Raw genomic sequence first — 18,115 nt, 5'->3', positions numbered from 1 at the left:
TAAATTTTCTCCAGGGGACTCTCCTACTGGAGTCCTGCTGGGTCTGTTGTGGTTGGATAGTCTGCGTTCTGGGCTGTGTGCTATGCTGGAGTCAGTGAGTGCCTTCGGCTGGCACCGCTGCCAAAGAAAGTTGCCCCTGGCTGCTTAGAATATTCCGAGACCTGAACGGTCCCTCCCTGGTGCTGGCACGAGTTTTCGTGCAGCTGCTCAGCCGGAGGAGTTCAAGCCACCCTGTCATTCCTCCCCTTACCCAGTGCCTGGCATTACTAGTCAGTTTAGCTTACATCAGGGGATTAACTCCAGAACAACTAGGACATTTTTCAGTGACCAAAACTGAACTACATTCACACAGCAACATGCTGTAATTGAGCATTTTTACCCCTACAATTTCAAGTAAGGGTAAAGAACCTATGTTAAGGCAGTTGTCTGTTTCCAGTTGAGTCCTTTAGAATCTTAATATCGTATGAAATTTGTTATCACATAGACTTAAAAGTGTCCTGGAATTACATGGAAGCTAACGTGGAGAACTGGTGTCAGCCTGGGCAGTTTCTTCTATGTAGGTAACCACTACTTCAAAATATCTATTTTGTCCAGATAATTTCTCAAAACACTTGTACTTACGTGAACAAAAGTTGGCTTCCTAATCTGGGCTATTCTTAGTGTCAGCCTAAGGCTTGTTTAGACCTTTGTGCTTAAGGAAAAATAATGTGGCGAGGGCTCCCAAGAAAAGTTTGGAAAGAAGTTGGCGTAACTGCACGATTATAACAATGGACAAGTGATATATGGAATATAAGCCATTAAATAATAGAACAGGTTTTAAATTATGCAGTTTATACATGATTTGATTGTTATACTCTCTCTGAATGAGTCAGATGCTCTGAAAGCAAGAACTTCACGCTTCTCATCCAAAAACCAGAATTAAAGATTTCCACTGTGTATTTTTAGCGTCGACAACGAAACTTTCAGGTCCCTGGAATGAAGTAGAGCTTCGTTCGAGTAGCAGAGCTACTAACTTCCCTGTGGGAAAGGCGAGTCCCAATGTCGTCACCGGTCACCTCATCCACGTAGGAGAGTGTTTTGGATGTTTGCGTGACGGTACCCCAAAAATGCTCTTTGAAAAATAGTCTCTGCAGCAACGGGGCAGGTTCACGTGCTGCGTGTACGCGGCAAAAACTCGCCAGGTGGCAGGAACGGTCGCAGCTGCGTAAGGTGCTGCTGTGGAGGAAATAAACAAAAGGCTGCAGAAGCCCCGAAGCGAACATTTCTTTCCAGTTTTACTTCATCCCCTTTCAAGACTCACAGCAACCCATTTACACTTGCTGATCCGCGACACGAAGCCATACATCACCCAGTCGCGGGAAAAACCATCCGATTTTCTCCCCTGTTGCGTGAGCAGCGGGAGCCCACGCAAACAAGGACGGAACGTGCGTGGCAAAGCGCACCCGGGCGGCGGCCAGGCAGTAATGCCCCAGGTTAGCAGCAGCGGCGGCGGCGGCGGCGGGGCCGGTGCCACCCGCGGGCAGCCTCCCCGGTGACACTGACACGGAGGGGGTCACACGGCGTGGGCTGCCGCCGCGGGGCCGGGCGCTAAGACCCAGCGGCGGCGCCGGCGGGGCGGCCCCGTCGCTCATTGGCGGAGGCGCGGTTGGTCATCGGTGGCGTCACGGCCCGCCCGGGGCCCGCCGCCGCCGCCGCCGCCGGCCCGTTCCTCAGCGCCCCGCCAGTTGCGGAGCGGCGGCGGCGGGCGGAGGAGGGGGAATGGCGGCGGCCGGAGCTCGGGGAGCAGGTGGGGAGGCGGGGAGGGAGACAGGGGAGACTCGCGTGGCTCCGGATGAGCGGGGCGCGGCGGGGAACCGCGGGCGGGTGAGGGAGGTTCCCTCAGAGAAACGACCCGGGGGCGGCCTGTGTCCGCGCTCTCCCCGCGCCTCAGCGGCGGCGGGAGGTCGGTCGGTCGGTCGGTCGGTCTCCTCAGCGGCGGCGGAAGGTCGGTCGGTCGGTCGGTCTCCTCAGCGGCGGCGGGAGGTCGGTCGGTCGGTCTCCCCAGCGGCGGCGGGAGGTCGGTCGATCTCCCCAGCGGCGGCGGGAGGTCGGTCGGTCTCCTCAGCGGCAGCGGGAGGTCGGTCGGTCGGTCTCCTCAGCGGCGGCGGGAGGTCGGGAGGTCGGTCTCCTCAGCGGCTGGGGGGGGCCCGCCGGAGCCGGGGTTCCTCCCTTCCCCGTGTGAGGGCGGGAGGGTCGCGCCGGGCTGGGGGAGGTGGGGGGGGTTGTTGCGGTTTAGGTTTCGCTGGTGGCCGGCGGCGGAGCCAGGCTGACGCCCCGTCGCTGTCCCCAGGTGCCGGCCCGGCGAGAGTGGGCGCAGTCGTGGTGCCGCATCCCGTCCAGGAGCCCCTGCGTGGCTAAAGCCGCCCTTCCCTCCGCCGGGAGAACTTGCAGCGGAAGGCGATCCCTCAGCCTCACCGCCCCCCCCCGGGGCAGCCCTTCTTCCCCACCCCACGCCATCGCTCCCCGTCATGGAGGCGAGTGGGTTGGAGTGGCTGCTGGTCCCCATGCAGCAGCTGGTGTCGTGGGGTGCGGCGGGGGCCATGGTGTTCGGCGGCGTGGTGCCCTACATTCCCCAGTACAGGGACATCCGCCGGACGCAGAACGCCGAGGGCTTTTCCACCTACGTCTGCCTGGTGTTGCTGGTCGCGAACATTTTGCGGATACTTTTTTGGTAAGTTGGTTTGGCGTGCGTGCTGTGCCTGCCCGGTCCTAAAGGTTCTTGCTTGCTTGCTGGTTGTAAAGCTTTGATTCAGAATATTTGAGGAAGTAATACGTTTTGCGTGCTTTTTCCCCTCTGTTGAAGACCAGCATACTCTTTCTGCAAGCAGGCGAATCTGCATCGAGTGAAGTGAACTGGGCTCGGGAGCGCTGTCTGTTACCCTTGCCAGATCTGATTATCAGTGCTCTGATGTCCCGAGATGCAACTTTTTAACTCGCTGGTAAAGAGGTTTATTCTAAGTCAGATCTCTTTTTCTTGCTGACTGTATTACATTTCGCTTGCCCCTCTAGCACCGTTCTCAGAGTGAAGGCCCCAGTCCTACACGCTTACTCTAGCATCTAGTTGGTATTAACATCACTGGGACACTTGCCATATGTTCTTGCATTTTCCCGGGATGCCGACTGGCTTCAGAGGGGGCTCACTTTTAGAGCTCCATGCACAACTACAGATGAAAATATTCATTCTTTGATAATTCATTCTTTGATAATTCTGTGATTAGTTCTTTGATAGGTGGGCTACCTTTCAAAGCAGATGCTTTTTGTTTTCAGCACCACTTTAAATATTTTAAAGCAAGTTTGTTTCCATATTTAGGTCTTGTGCTGCTGGACAAAGAAAATGTTATTAGGGCATGATTGCTGTGAATGAATTTTAGTAACTTGCATTCCTCATTGCTTCGTCTAATATAGATGCTACAACACTGGGAATGTACTTGAGAAACCAAAGATGAAATAGTCTGGGAAATTACTGCAACTAAGAACAGTTCAAGAATATTTTGACTACAAAATACTGCTTTGTAGTCCACAAAGAACTGATAGGCAGCAGCCTACATCCTTCGGTTGGTTTCCAGTTTCTTTTTAAAGCTCCTCTGACTCTTTAAGTATAAGGAGATTCCCGGATTCTTCCACAGCAAAATGTAACATGTAAGTGCTGTGGTGGAGTGGAGAAAACGAGGGACCCTCTCTTGGCACCAGAGCTGGCAGTCAAACTGAGGGGTCATCACTAGATCAGAGCTACTTGTTGCATTGGACCTATGTTTTCCTGGGGAGAAGTATATGGAGCAGCTGTTGGAGAAAGCAGAGAGCAGAAGGGAAGTAGAACAGGCAGGGGGGAGGAGAAGTGAAAAGCCCGAGTTGACAGTTTGAGAAACAGAAATTGTCTAATTTTTTGTTTAACTGGAGGTAGTTGAAATGTACAAATGACTTGCACCTGAATGGAGATGCTGGCAGTTTCTAGGTAACCCAGGCGAGCACATCTGTTAAATGAGACTTGGACTATGGAAGAACTGAAAGCTCTTTAATTTGAATTGATTTTAAGTATATCTAGTTAGGAGATGTGCAGAAGAATAAGTACTACGAGTAATGAAAAATTGTGATTTATGTCAATGTTAAAAGATTTGTCAACACCTCAAAAGAGAGAGAATGCAGTTACGTTGATAAGATTATGTAGTTTTTTACTGTGAGTATTTAAGCCACATAGTAGTTATCACTCCCCAACCCTGACACATACTAGCTCTGTGTAGGGCCTGGTCATCTTGGAGGTCGGTGATGGCACGGAATGGCTTCACACAGCATGTGCATAGGTGTGTCTGGCTACAGCGGGAGTGTAGGGCATGCTGCTGGCTTGTGGTGCAGCCGCTTCTATGGGGATGGGTTGCAGGCATGAGCCTGCAGAAACCTTTCTGTCTGTACTTACAATGAATCCTCTCTTTCTAGTTCTGTTGAACTAAAAGACAGAAAAGAAGACTTGCATAATGATAATTCAGTGTTCCCTGAGAGAGAATATTTTGCTTCTCTACTTACAAAGGTTAGGCATCCCTGGTAGTTCGTTATAAACACCAGTAAGTCATGAAAGCAGCATTGAGGGTGGATATTATCATTGGGCATATGGATGATTAAAGGAAGATAGCAGAGCAAGAGCCTCTGATTTCTGTGAACGTGTTTAAAATGCAGCCATGGAGCAGCTTGGCAGTTCAATTTTTGCGTTAGTTGTTTAATGTCACCTATGGCTGATGTATTATCTGGGACACAGCACTCCAAATAATTTTACATAAACAGCAGAATTATTTTAATTGTGTATGTAGTATTCATTAGAGGGAATTGGAAGGTTTTTGTTTACTTAATAAATTTAAAACAAAATAATTTGATCCATTCTTGTGCCGGAACAGAACTGCTCCTACAAGTAGTTTTGTTTTGTGTATAATTTTTCCCCAATCTGACTTTCAGTGTACCAGTTGGTAAGATTACTCCTCCTTCCCTTTAGCACACCAGCCCAGGCCTTACTCCAAGTCTCTCTTCTGAAAACTTTACTGACATATAGCTGCTGTTTTCAATTGTTTTTAGTTTCTCTTCATTACCCCTGGTTATTAAGCATATGATTTGTGCCAGATTCATCCCTCCTGACTTCCCCTCCACCCTGCTCCAAAAATAAGTATGTAAAGTGATAGGCCTTAAAAAACTGTCAGTGTTGCTTTTCAGGCCTTAATTGTTTCTTAGGATGGCTCATGGTTGGTTTTTGTTTTTTTGTTTTGTTTTTTTTTTTCTTTTAACTTCAAAGACATTTCTGTAATTCGTTTCTGTTGTTACTTCCAGATTTTCCCTGAATTTCATATATTCTTGAATTTGAGGCTCACAGAGTGGAATATTACCTGTTTCAGGTGCATAGGCAACAGGAAGAGACAGTTCCTGCCTTTTATGCCATGTTTCCTCTGTATTTTCACTCTTGAGTAGTGCTGGCCTTTCTGTATCTCTGTCACTCAAAACAGACCCAGTCCCCCTACTCCCCTATGGCTCTACTATACTTTGTTCACCTCAGCTGTGGGGGCAATTCCCTCATTTCCTCTTTGTGAATTGGCAGATTCCATGTGTTCGTAGAACTGTACTTAGTTATCTCTGAGGGTTTTTTTTCCTTTTTTTTTTTTTTGACATTTGGTTTTGCAGTGGGTGAAGTTTGACCTTTGTCTCCCCTCCAAATAGAGTATTTACTTCCTAATCTTCTTGGCATGTTTTATGTGTCAATAGAGTTGCAGCTGGTGTATTGCGCTGTGACAGTAGCCAATGAACAAAATACTACTGAGATTAAGGACAGCAATCCTGTTTCCAGTTACCTGTTTTCACAGTTTCTCTTCCTCCAATAAGACTGTCTCCAATGGTAAGCCGTCTTTTAAAGTCAGGAGGACTCAGTGCAATGCCTCTCCTCCTTGTCTTCCTCCCACCTAATCCCTTAGTTTAAGGGTGTGCTCAAAGAACTTCTGTTTGCTAGTGATGACAGTAACACATTATCTATTAAGCCATTTTTCACGCTTCTCTGTTTCACAATGTCTCAAAATGTCATCTTTAAAGAGACATTTCTGCTTTCACTTATGTGTGTTTGGCCTTGCTCTGTTCCAACAATATGCCAGAACTGTGTGGAAAAGCAGTGGGAGAGGTCTGGTCTGCAAGAATGAAAACTGTATATGGATAGCAACAGGCATGATTCCACTTTGTTTTGTTTATGCACACATGGCTTTTGTTGAGGAAAAAGAAAGTAGAAGTTTGACCATGCAAACTTGTGATTCAGTGTGTTGACTGTATGTGAAGTCTTTGGCCCTTTTAAAGAGGATTCTGACAAAAAAAAAAAGTTTTTGAAAAGTAGACAGTCTGTGCTCACAGCATCACACAATGGGGTTTCTGCTTACCAGTGTGAAAAGCAGATTTTGTGCTGTGACTAGACTTGATATCAAGTTAGCTTTACTTTAATAATAATCTATTGTTGTAATTTTATATAACACTTCAAAGCAGCATTTATTTTGGGGTGGCAGTGTAGCTGTTGGTTGTGATTTATGATTGGTATCAGCTACTCCTTTGTTCTAGTCCTTCTGCCATCGTCCGTACTGCTTCTCCTGTCTGTCTTCTCCAGACGCCATAGGTTGTTGTTTCTCACTCTCCACTCGGTTCAACTTCTGGACTGATCAGCCTGGAGAAGGTCTGCGCTGTGGGTAAAGAGGAAGAGACGGTGCAAAAGTCAACGCCTTTGTAATTCTGGTACATATGAAGATGCTTGGCATGCTCCAAAAAAATCTGATAGCAATTTTCTTCCCCTCTGCATTTTTAGTAAGACATTTCATTAACATTTTTGTTAGCTAATGTCTTACTATGCTTGCTAGAGTTAGCTTTGATTTCTTGTTCAAGACTGCTTAAAATATTGAAGGGATACCACGAGTCTTACTGATGCTTGAGCTCTGAGGTGGTCAATCATATGGTTAAGCTGTCCTAGGCTGGTTTGAAGTAGTGGGCCGGCTTCAGAGTGGACCGTGGCACTTGAACTCAGTTGCAGCCAAGACGGACATATCTTCTTGGTTCACGTGGCCTGCAGTCTGCCAGCTGATTAGCTTTGCATTGTCATGATCAAAACAGGAACAAGAAGGTGGGCGAGAGTTGTGTAATCAGTTGGGGGTGGAGGATGCAGAAAAACTTACTTGTGAGTTCTCCCTCTCTTCCCCTTCTCTCTCTTCCCCCCCTTTTTTTTTTTTAAAAAAAACAGAGCTTATGATGAGATAAATTATAGTTTCTTTTACTATTAAAATCAGAATAAATAGCTAGATGAAAGGGAACTGCAGATTTCTTAGAAGTCAGCAGTAGGCATTTTTATTTGTATCTTGAGTAAGTTCAGCCAAAAGTATTTATGCTCCCTGCTATTCCCAGAGGCTTTTGGACTTTTTGTCAGTTTTGCAGTCCGTAAAATGTTTTATGTAGTAGTATAATATGGTTTGTATATTTTCTAGGAAGACAATATTCTTTCCAAAGGTTTTGAGATGCAATTCTGTGGGCCACTGGTCTAAATCTCATACAGCAACACCATAGAAATCCAAACAACAGAAAATAAAGCTGTCCAATTTTGGAGTTGTTCTCACAAAATAGTTGCCTTAAGACAAACTGTGGAAACAAGTTCAGACAATCAGGGAAGAGGTGAAAACTATGGAGTCTGTTATTTTTGAGCAAAGGTAACCCTCTACGCATTCCACATCAGTTCACCTGAAACAAAGCAGGTTCTGAAGACTGTAATGGCAGTAGAACTGGGAGCTCTCTGTGCTGGAGTCAGTGGAATAAGCTCCCTATTACGAATAGAGGTTTACTGAGACATGTAGGCAGCTGGAGGTAATTTATAGGAAAATGGACTTTTTGTTGTCTGGGGTAGATTCCTACATATTTATTTATTTTGCTGTAACACATACAGTGCTACTTGTGGATCGGGTCCTGCTGTCAGCTGTTGCTCTGGCTTCAGGTGGTGGGCCAGTGGTGCCTGTTTGTAGGACTTCCTGTGGGAAGGAGAAACTTTTGCTTTTAAGACTTCTGTTACTAAAATGAATCTTGCCAGCTTTTACCATGTGGGGAAGGTGGGATGATGCTGTCAACCAAGCTGACAGAGTGACTACAACTTTGAAAGATTGCGGTACATATGGCCTGCTGGTGGAATCTTGCTCAGATATTGAGAGCAAGAGAGTTACGCAATTCCTCCTCCTTCTTATAAATGCCAGAGAGCAAGGATAAAATGCACTGCTCTTTTGTACAAAAAGTAAAGGTAAAGCAGGATTTTGTATGCCCACATGAGAAGCTTGTTTCGGGTGCTCCATAAAGTCCTGGAAGTTTAGGTGTCAAGGAGAAACTTGTATCAAGAGGTCCTGTTGTAACACTAGTTTGTTTCTTGTTCTTCCTGCTGATTAAATTCTGTAATTGTATGGGATGTCTTTCAAGACAGCTACCCTGGGCTACCTGTTGTGGCCCCGGTGGTGCGTGTTCCCTAGCACCTGTAACTTCCCAAAGTGCTGAAAAAGTGGACCCAGAGCAGTGAGGTCTGTAGGAACTTCGGTGGTTTCCGCTCCTGCGGAGAGCGGAACCGGCTCTGTGAGCTGAAGCGGTGCCGTGTTAGCCCTGCCAGCGTACGGGCAGAGGACGGGACGGAGTCCCTGCCACAGACGGGAGTCCGCCTGGGACGGCAGCCAACGGGTGGAAGCTGGAATGGCATCCAGCAGCGTGGGAGGAAACGGGGCGGTCAGGGTGATGGTGATCTGGTTGCACCAACAGCAGTCGGTTTCTTTTCAGAGCTGTCTTAGGAAAAGAGATAAGCAAACCTTTTGTGTTTGGTCTAGTTTGGGCTTCTTTTGCACAATTGGCATTTGCTGTTTTGAGTAGGCCCAGGGCTGGAATAGCAAGACTACTGCAACAGGATTGAGTTTTACCCATGGAATGATGTAGTTTGCTCAATGACTAGTTAGTCTCTCCTCTGGCTTGAATGTGCACTTCTCATGTCTTTATCACCTCGAACATGCATTAATCGTTTTAAGGCTGTTGAAACACTAACAACTGTAAGCACCTCCACCCCTTTATTGGCACGTTTGACTAGCACAAGAAAAAGAAAGAGTTCTTTTGTTTTTACAGTATTAAGTAAACAGTGAAAAGCTCTTTGTCTCTTTGTAGGCTGACATATGAAGTCTGAGTTCCTCGAATACTGCAAATGTCACTGTTGTTCACTTTGTCACATAACATTGTAGTAGTGGGGTGAAAATGCAGAATAATGATGGTGACCCCCTCATCCCCAGGACTTCAGAGTTGTTCTTTTCTGCGAGCCTGTTCTAGTATCCTAAGGCTCTTCATCTTCCTCTCATAATCTGATGTTCCTCCCCTCCCGGCTCCTGCTTAGGCAAAGATAGGAAAAACGTCTGTGAGGCAGAAAGTAAACAGAACATGGAACAGCACGCTCTCCCTGCAGGGCTCACATCTTGCTGTGCTCCTAGCTCAAGCTGGCTTGGGGAGTCTTAAACTGGATTAGTGTTGATTTGGCAGGCCCTAATATCAGTGCGAAGTAGAGTAAGCAGGTTGGAGTGGTGTTTGTTTCAGTCATCCTGAGCAGAATGAGTGTTCTGGCTTTGCTTTTAAAGCTTCAAGAACCCGACAGTGGTCCTTGACACTGCTATTCTCTTCAGTCTTGTTGTCCAGGTAGTGTGGTGGAGGCCATGTCCTGTTTGCTCTGCCTCTTGGTCTCTGTGGTAGCTGTTTGGTTTCCTGTAGATGTGACCTAGCTTAGAGGGTTGTGTTGCCTGTGAGACTCAATTTGGGGATTGGTGTTTGGGGAGATGTATTTCCCATAAGTATGTTTTGTTGTGTAACCTTTGTTGTCTTTGGCTGGAGGGTTGTAAAAAAAATCTACAGGTGTTGTGCATTGCTTGAAGTCCCTACAAGAATTTTTAAATTTCCAGTTCACCTCTCCTGTGTTGTGAGTTTTGTTTTACCTACCCCCCCCCCCCCCCCAGTTTTTAAGGGGTTGAGGATCTGCAGCAATACTTCCAGCTTCATTTCCAGTAAGGCTGTGGTGATGGCAAATTGTTATGATCAGACAGCAGGTGTGCAGGCTTAGGTGTGTTTGTAGTGGGTGGATGTTTATACTGCAAGCAATACTTTTTTGAGGCATCCATTACTGAATGGCCAATAGTCTCATCAGCAGGGAGAAACTAACTTTGCAGTGACCTGTGGCTGGTTTTACCATCATAATAGCTTCTAGTTTATTGTGCTGCTAGCTCAGCCCCTCTAAAATGCATTACTATATTTTCACATGAAAATGCATTTGTAATTGGAGATGTTTTTCTAAACCTGATGTAAGCAGTTTTAACTGCTCTGTAATTCTGAGTAAGTCTTTCACATTTTTTTTTCTCATTCCTTGAATAAGAGACAAATGTAACAGTAGTGAATTCCAGTAGGTCAGGGGAACTTGGCCATGGTCAGCAACACAGGCTGAATGATCAGGGACATCAGGCGTAGGCTGGGCCAAACTTTTGTTTTTCTGCCCTGCATTTTCTCCTGGTGCAGTGAAGGCCTTATCCAGAGTGCACTCTGCCTATGACTACATGCATCAGTTGTGTTATTTATTTCCTGCCTCAGAGTGTCCTCCAAATTTGTTACGATAATGGCTGTCATGTGGCCCACCACAAATCTGTCGATGCTAAAAAGAAGAGGGGGACTAAGGTACATGGAACTGCTATTCTTCCAGTAGCTACTGGTGGTGTCTTTGGCAGTGGTGTGGAGGCTCAAGGCGTTGTACTTTTCCTTAGCTGTATGTCGTTAGGCAGGAAATACTTGGCCATTTTCGTTTGTGTGGGCTGCTTGGCTGTTCTGCGCAGGAGGATTTCCAAGGAAGCTAGTTAAGGACTTTCCAGTCTCTCTCCTGTTCCTTATTAGTTGACTCATAACAAAAAATATCTCTCTGGTGAAATGGCTATAGTGGAAATGCAGTATTGTGTGAGAGAGTGTGATGGTGAACCTAGTTGGTTTTTACTAACATGGAGCTTGGCCATGAAAGTAGCCCAAGCATAAGAAATTGTATTTTGCCAGGGTGCTATAAAACAGGAGCTGTCAAGAAGAGGGCAATGGTTGTCATGCCTGTGAGGCTGAGATCTCGGGTAGCACGATGTGTTCGGAGAATTGCCTTAGTAACTGTGCTGCGAGGAAAATTAGAAAGCCTGTATGCCTCACGGTGCAGGCTGAAGGAGTTGGGGAGCATAGCAATGTGTTTTCACCAAATCCTTTCCTCAGCATCCCTGTCTTCAAAGTGTAAAAACTGGCAGAACTGAGCACAGAGAAGCAGCTCACCATGATGTGCAGCCTTCGTGTTGTAAATCTAATATCCTTTGAGGGCTGCATATGAAAACCTCCACCCTTTACCTCTAATGTACTTACTGAGTCTGTCTGGTGGGGATTGCTGATCTTTCATCAAGTAATGTAGGAAGGGGAGCTCGGAGCATCACCGGTCTTCACTGAAGGGTCTCATTTTCCTATGGCAGAACCTCGTGCAATCACATAAGAGTAAGCTCTTCAGTCAAGATTGGCCACAATCCAAGATCACCTCTGTGGTATGTGCAGGAAGGGCTCAGTGGTTCCCACCAAGCATCATCTGTGAACGAGCAGAAATTAAACTGGGGGAAGGGGCGGGGGCAGGAGAGGACAAATCACGTATGTTTGGTTCGCACATCTTTTGGACTTCCTTACTTCCCCCAACCTTGGTCCAAATTAGGCACAAATTGATGAACTGGTTGGTGTGTTCTGCAGACCTGGTCTTTCCACTCAGATGTCTAGAGGCAGACAAGGCATAAACTGCAGCCCCCCTGTCCCCCCCGTCCCCCCCGCCCCTGGAAGACATTACATTAAATGTAGCAAGCTAGTAGCTGCGGGTACTTATTTCTTTATAGGACAAGTGCTATTGTTTTTATGACTTCACCTTAAAAATGGAAAATTGAGAAAGGTAAGTTTTGCACGGAAGTCCTTGTGAAATCTACAGAGTGTGTATGTGGAGAGAACACATAATTGGTTATTTATGCGGCATAACTTTCTGGTCTCTGTACTGCCTTGACTGCTCAATGAATCTTCTCCTTTCAAAATAATAGGTTTGCTGCTGGCTTTGGAAACAAAGACTTAAGCTTCTGGCTTCAGAATTTCTAGGATCAGTCCACAGCGATGTTGTAATAAGGTTCTTGGATACTCCCGCAAGGGGATTGTGACTCTGATCTACTGTATGTGCATCTAAATTTGGCTGGTGACTTTCTCTTCCTGAGCCTTTCACACCTGTTACAGTTAGGATTTCCTTTTTCAGGTGCTTAGATAGGATCAAAGAATGAAAGTAACTGAGTACAACACGTGTCACCTTTGAGATGTTTTATATATTTTCTTTTCCTTTTTTTTTTTTTTTTTAGGTTTGGAAGGCGTTTTGAATCCCCTCTTTTGTGGCAAAGCATTATCATGATCATTACTATGTTACTGATGCTGAAACTGTGCACTGAAGTACGTGTGTCCAACGAGCTAAACATAAAACGCCGCTCTTTTGCAGGTTAGTGACAGGAACTGGCTTTTGCAGGATAAATCTTTTTGAAAGCATGGTGCGCTGTATTTTGGACAAAAGTTCTGTCTGAATTGCAATCCAGTCTCCTTTCTGCTTACTTCAGCGTAGCATTTCCTGAACTTTTTTTGAAACTGCTTTTTTCCAGATTAATATATAAAACTGTCATTTTATTTCAGACAGGTCTTGGTTCAGTGTAGAAATCAGAGTTCTCCTTAATATTTCACACCACGCCCTGAATATAGAGCTGGCTGTTATGCCATTGTGCTAGCCTGGATTTTTTTTAAGATTTTGGCCAGAATAAGAAGTTATTTTCTTCAGCGGTACTTTCTACCAAGTTCTTAGGTATGATCATACAATATTATCTGAAATTTTATTTTGCAATTGCAAACACTTGCTTTTGTACATAACTTATTTTCTACTTACTGAGTTATTGGCTGTTCAAAATAGGAGGTGCTGTCATATCATAGCCGCAAAACTATGTCTTTTTGTATACCATTTCGTTGGGCTTTAGTGTGGGATTAGTTGGGATTTGTGGGAATTTTCACATATTTTTTATTTTGGTTATTTGTTAATTTTGAGGCATTGATAATTTTGGTCAGGGCCAGAGTATTATTGTTCATTTAATGAAATGTTCAAGCTTTGTGGAGAGTCCCTGCTTTTTTTTCCCCAGATAAGAATTGTGAGAGGGGTAGGTTTTGTGTTTCTCTGTGTTGACTTTGACTTACAACATTTTATGTTACAGCTTATTACCAACGAGAACAGAATTAATGCTGTCAGCTTTTTGTCAGTTGTTTTGCCAATATGGATTTAGGATTTATTCTCTCCATCTGTTCTCTTCCCTCACTCCCTAATAATTGAGGGTCTGATCCAGTTCCAGATATCCACAGCCGTCAGTAGAAGGCAGCAGCTATTGGCTGTGCAGTAGGCTAATTTATCTAATAGCTGAGGAAGCTACTTCCATTCCTGCTCATTGTGGAGTGTAGTGTGAAACTATTCAGGTAAGTGAGTTCATGTGGAAGAGCAGCTGCACTCCAGCTCCCAAACACAAGCTGCTGTGTTCACAAGGGTTGTTAATCTGGCAGGATGAATGACTTTAAAACTACTTTCAGTCAGATTTAGCAGCAGTTAAAATCCAGGAAGCATTTGGGAGGGGCATGTATGCTCTCTCCCTCCTTTGCTCTCTGTGCTGGCGTTTTGTGAAGTGGCAGAAAGGTTTCTCTGTTTACCCTTTCTGAGGGGAAATTATCCTCGTGCACATTTACACACACAGACGCAGTCTTGCAGACTCCTTCGGTAACCTTTGGACAAAAAGGGAGGCTATTCAGTTTAGTATATAGCCCTCTTCAAACAACTCTCCCTGAAAGACATACAGTCTCCTAAGGGATAATCAGTCTTTCACTTACCAGGTAATGGAAACTCCTCAAGGTTGCATTGTGCCATTTGATCCTTTTTTCTGAAACTCATGGGTTTAATTAGCTAGAGAAACTGATTTTACCTACTTGTGGACCTTAATTATTTGTTTTCATTGAAAGGCTTGCATCCTCCCACAAGCTTTGAGAACAGCTAAAATCTTTTTCTTACCTATGATTCGTTTTTAGTAAGGCCAACTATAATGCGATGGCTCAGAATAAGCATATAAATGCATACAAAGCTCCTTTCTAAGCGAGGCAGAAGGATAGGTTTGTATTTCAAGCACAGTGAGATACGTGTTTCTAATCCTACACCTAATCTTATCTCTTAAGTTTTATGGTGATCTAGGCAAGCTGATAAATCTGTGTACTTACTTTCTTTCCTCATAGTTTACCGGGGCAGTGAGAAGCTAGGTTTGAAGCCAGTGTTTTTGATTAACCTTGCAGAATCCTGAGGGAAAAGTATACAATTTCTGCAGGATAATATAATTTATTATTTCTCAGATGGCTGGTCTCAATTTAAACATTTTTCTTCTTTAATTTCTATCCTCCCTCTGAAAGTTTCTGCAAAATAATAAAAAATATTTAGGAAGGGAACAGAATAGAATATTTCTGTGGAAGGAAGTTTGCCATTTTCTTGTATTACTATTAAATGCGGTATTTCCCCCTGAGTCACATTAGTATATGTTTACCAGTGTGTTTTGAATTATGTGGGAGTTGCCTTTTTTCTTTTGTTTTTATTCTCACAAATAAAGTCCCTTAAGTAGTAACTAGTTCAGAAGGAATCTACTTAAAATTTCTTGAAGCATTAAGGAGCAGTCTATCCTAATCCTGACAAGCTTGTTCTGTATTCTGTAGCCTGTTTGTGGAGTTATTGGGTTAAAATACATATCAATAGCAATTCAGAACATAGACATAAAGCAATTCAGTCAAAATGCTTGTCCTTCCATTTATAGGGTAACTATCATAGCATGAAAAATACAGTCTCCCTGGACGCTTTCCAGTGATGTTTGATTATTTCTTTTAGGCTCTACATAGAGAACTTATTAGGAAAACTCATAATATTTTTTTCTCTCAGTTACTTCTCAATTATGGCACTCCCCCCCCTTTTAGTCTTGCAAAGTGAAAGTAAGTTGAAATTGGTGGAGCCCATCTTGTGCTGCTGCTACCTTCTCTGACTTTTTGTTCTGGATACATGAACCTTAACCTTCAATTACATGTACTGATTGAAAACAGAGTAAGTCCTCTTTATATATCTAACTGTTTTATTATTTTTTTTAAACGTGGACTGTATAGCCTGTTTTTAACTGTTCTGAATTGGAAAAAAACCAAAGCAAACAACAAAACAAGCAAAACAACAAAACAACAAAACACCCCGACTTTATTTTAAAACCTCCCTGACAGAACAGCGCTCTCTCTCCTGCATATGAATACTTTGAAAGCTGTGTTAAAGAGTCTTCAGATGAAATCAGCAGACATGAACAATACCTCCTCATCTTTTATCCCTTATTTAACACCACTTTAATTGCATCTTGACTGCTTTAATGCAGATCTCCTGGTACCATTGTTGTGGTAACAACAGCTCTCCTTATTCATTGCCCGCTTTTAAATTGGTGTCTGTGCAGCCATATGTATGCTGTGTTATTGGCTCAGTACAGAAAGGGTCAAGGTTCATTGGTAGTTTCTTTTATTGTAATTGTTTTTGTTAAAAGTGTTGTAGTATTTCTGGGCCATGATGGTGCTACCATGCTAGAGAGTTAAATATTGAAGAGCAAAATGTGCATGTGCCATGTCTTGACTCGAGAATCAAGAGGAGGCTGAAGCAAGGTGCTCGCAGATACAACTAAAAACACCTCCTCACTCTTGAAAATGTTGGCAGGCCAGGGCAGTCTCTTCATATTCTTGGAGAGACAGACACTCTTATGAAGAATCCTCTTTCTGTTTCCCCAGATAACCCTTCCACCTCTCTCTCACAAAGATTCAATTTCAGTTATGCCCAAGACATTGTGGCAGATTTTGAGCACCCTGAATGTATGAACTATACTGAAAACCAGTGGACATAATTTGTTAAGAGTGGGCTCTTAGTCATCTCTTCTTATTATAGTACAGCTCAGGCTCCTTAAGTAAAACATGGGCTCTTGTTTTCACATGAAGGTGATTTCCTCTGGTCATTGATCCGTTTGGTCTTCCTTCCAACTGCTGCTTGTCTTAACCTGCTTTATAACTTGTGTCTTATTATAGCACTCTGATCCCTTGAAGAGCTCTGGTTTTGGCACCGGAAAGCACTCTTGCATAATACATGGTTTTCAGCTGGCAGAGGAAGGCTAGTGTGAAAAAAATTAACATGCAGAATGGTTGCAGATGGGATCTACTCCGTCCTTGATACGATTGGTTTAAGCTCAGGCTTTTTGAAACTATTTTAAAACAGCATTTTCCACAGGAGGCAAGGCAACTGTATTGTCTTAGCTGATTATATATACATATCTACACACTCAATGTTGCTGAGGTTACAACCTGTTTTCTCTCATCATGAAAAGTGTATAAAGTAAGAGTTAAGCTGCCTGTTTCACTGTTTTTAAGTCTTCATTTTCTTCCCCTAGGTAGATTGCTGTTGGGTTGTGCATTGAGACTGTTAAGGGACTTCCTATTGCTCGGCCCTATCTTAACATCATGGGGTGGGAGCCTTACAGAAAGCATGGAGACTAAAATTTCTGGCATGTTTTGTTTTGGCTATTATTTTTTTATAAGCAAATGTACTAACTGACTAAACTGTAACTAAAAGACCCACTGTTGCATTTAATCATACAAGTCTGTTTGTCTTTCCTTCCTTTTTTTTTTTTTCTCCCCCCAACTGTTTTTTATGTAGCTGCAGATAGTAAGGATGAAGAAATCAAAGCACCTCCCAAGAGATCCTATCTGGGTATGTACTGTGCAAACCCATTCTGCATGAAGTTGTCCTCTCAACTACGTATTTCATGCTTTGCTACTTTTTATAACCATTTTTAGAAATGATTGCATGATCATTTCTATAGAGAATGTTTGCATTACCTTTTCTTGACATACTAAAACCTGGTGCGTGATTTTATTATTTTAAATTTTTATTTTCCCCTCCCCACTTTTAACGTTCATAGAGGAAAAGATGCTTTCAGCTCTACTTCAGAAACCAGTTTTTTGAAGGCAGTTGAAATTCACCGCATTGTGCGTCTCAGTGATATCTTCCTTTTTCCTTCCCCAAGCTAGACAAGCAAAATATTACATGATACAGGGATCCATCTCTTCAGACTCATGTTCTTCCTCTTCCAGCTCTGACTCAGGAAGAAACTGAAAAATACAGGAGTATCTTTCAGCATTGTTCAGAATGCTAGATAAGAAATTTCCCACAACGCTTGGTGTTCAAGCAAAATGCCTGCATCCTTGTGAAATTTTCTGGCTTGTTCCTCTCTTTCATTAGAGCAGCCTCAAAATTATTTGGGAGTTAGTAACACTTAAGGTGAGAGCTTCCAATCTTCAGTTTCAGAGTTGGAATCTTTGTTCTTTAATTTGCCTGAGGAAGAGGAAGTATTAGGTGCAGACCAGCTTTGCAGTATTTTCAACTCTTAGTAGTTTGGAAAGACAGTTTTAGTCTTTTAAATTAGTTGGGGTATTGCATTAAGGAAGTTATACTGACTAGCGACACAGAAGTTCCCCACAGTCCTCTTTTAGACTGACTTTAATTGAACCCATACAGAATCTCATATTGATACTAGTTATACTATGTTGCAATTCTTGAGTTAGTAAGGGGTCAGCTGAAAAAATACAGGGTAAAGAAGAATATTACTCATGCAAAAGGAGAGTCTCTACTTCCAGATTTTTCAACACACAGTTAATTAAACTGGAGTTAGCTCTGAGAAACGCTACCAAAGAGTAATATCAACGCGAGTACTTTGTTGAAGCTCTAAGACCATTCCTGCTAAGGTTAAATAGATTCACTTTTACTGATTCATCTTCTGGATCTTCCCTTTCAGATTTAGGGACAAAATGCACACTTTGGGAAATTTACCTTTTTTGGTCTGATACCAGTATTTTGCAAAGCACCTTTTCCTTTTGT

At 43.7% G+C, this 18,115-nt stretch overlaps 1 protein-coding gene across 3 annotated transcripts in view; it reads left to right on the top strand.

Annotated features, from left to right (window-relative positions):
* The first annotated feature begins 1,677 nt into the window (after positions 1 to 1,677).
* Positions 1,678 to 18,115, top strand: part of SLC66A2 (solute carrier family 66 member 2) — a 66,910-nt gene continuing 50,472 nt past the window's right edge. For 2 of the 3 annotated variants that reach the window (XM_069809244.1, XM_069809241.1), the window contains exons 1-4: positions 1,678 to 1,786; positions 2,330 to 2,710; positions 12,474 to 12,607; positions 16,895 to 16,948. In XM_069809244.1, the coding sequence (XP_069665345.1) occupies positions 2,508 to 2,710; positions 12,474 to 12,607; positions 16,895 to 16,948 (391 nt within the window). In that variant the 5' untranslated portion in view covers positions 1,678 to 1,786; positions 2,330 to 2,507. The remainder of the gene's footprint in view (positions 1,787 to 2,329; positions 2,711 to 12,473; positions 12,608 to 16,894; positions 16,949 to 18,115) is intronic. The other variant, XM_069809245.1, reaches the window with a different exon arrangement.

The sequence above is a fragment of the Haliaeetus albicilla genome, chromosome 21 (assembly GCF_947461875.1).
Source record: "Haliaeetus albicilla chromosome 21, bHalAlb1.1, whole genome shotgun sequence".
Lineage (NCBI taxonomy): Eukaryota > Metazoa > Chordata > Aves > Accipitriformes > Accipitridae > Haliaeetus > Haliaeetus albicilla.
Note: the sequence above shows the minus strand (reverse complement) of the source record. Positions and strands in the feature narration are given on the sequence as shown.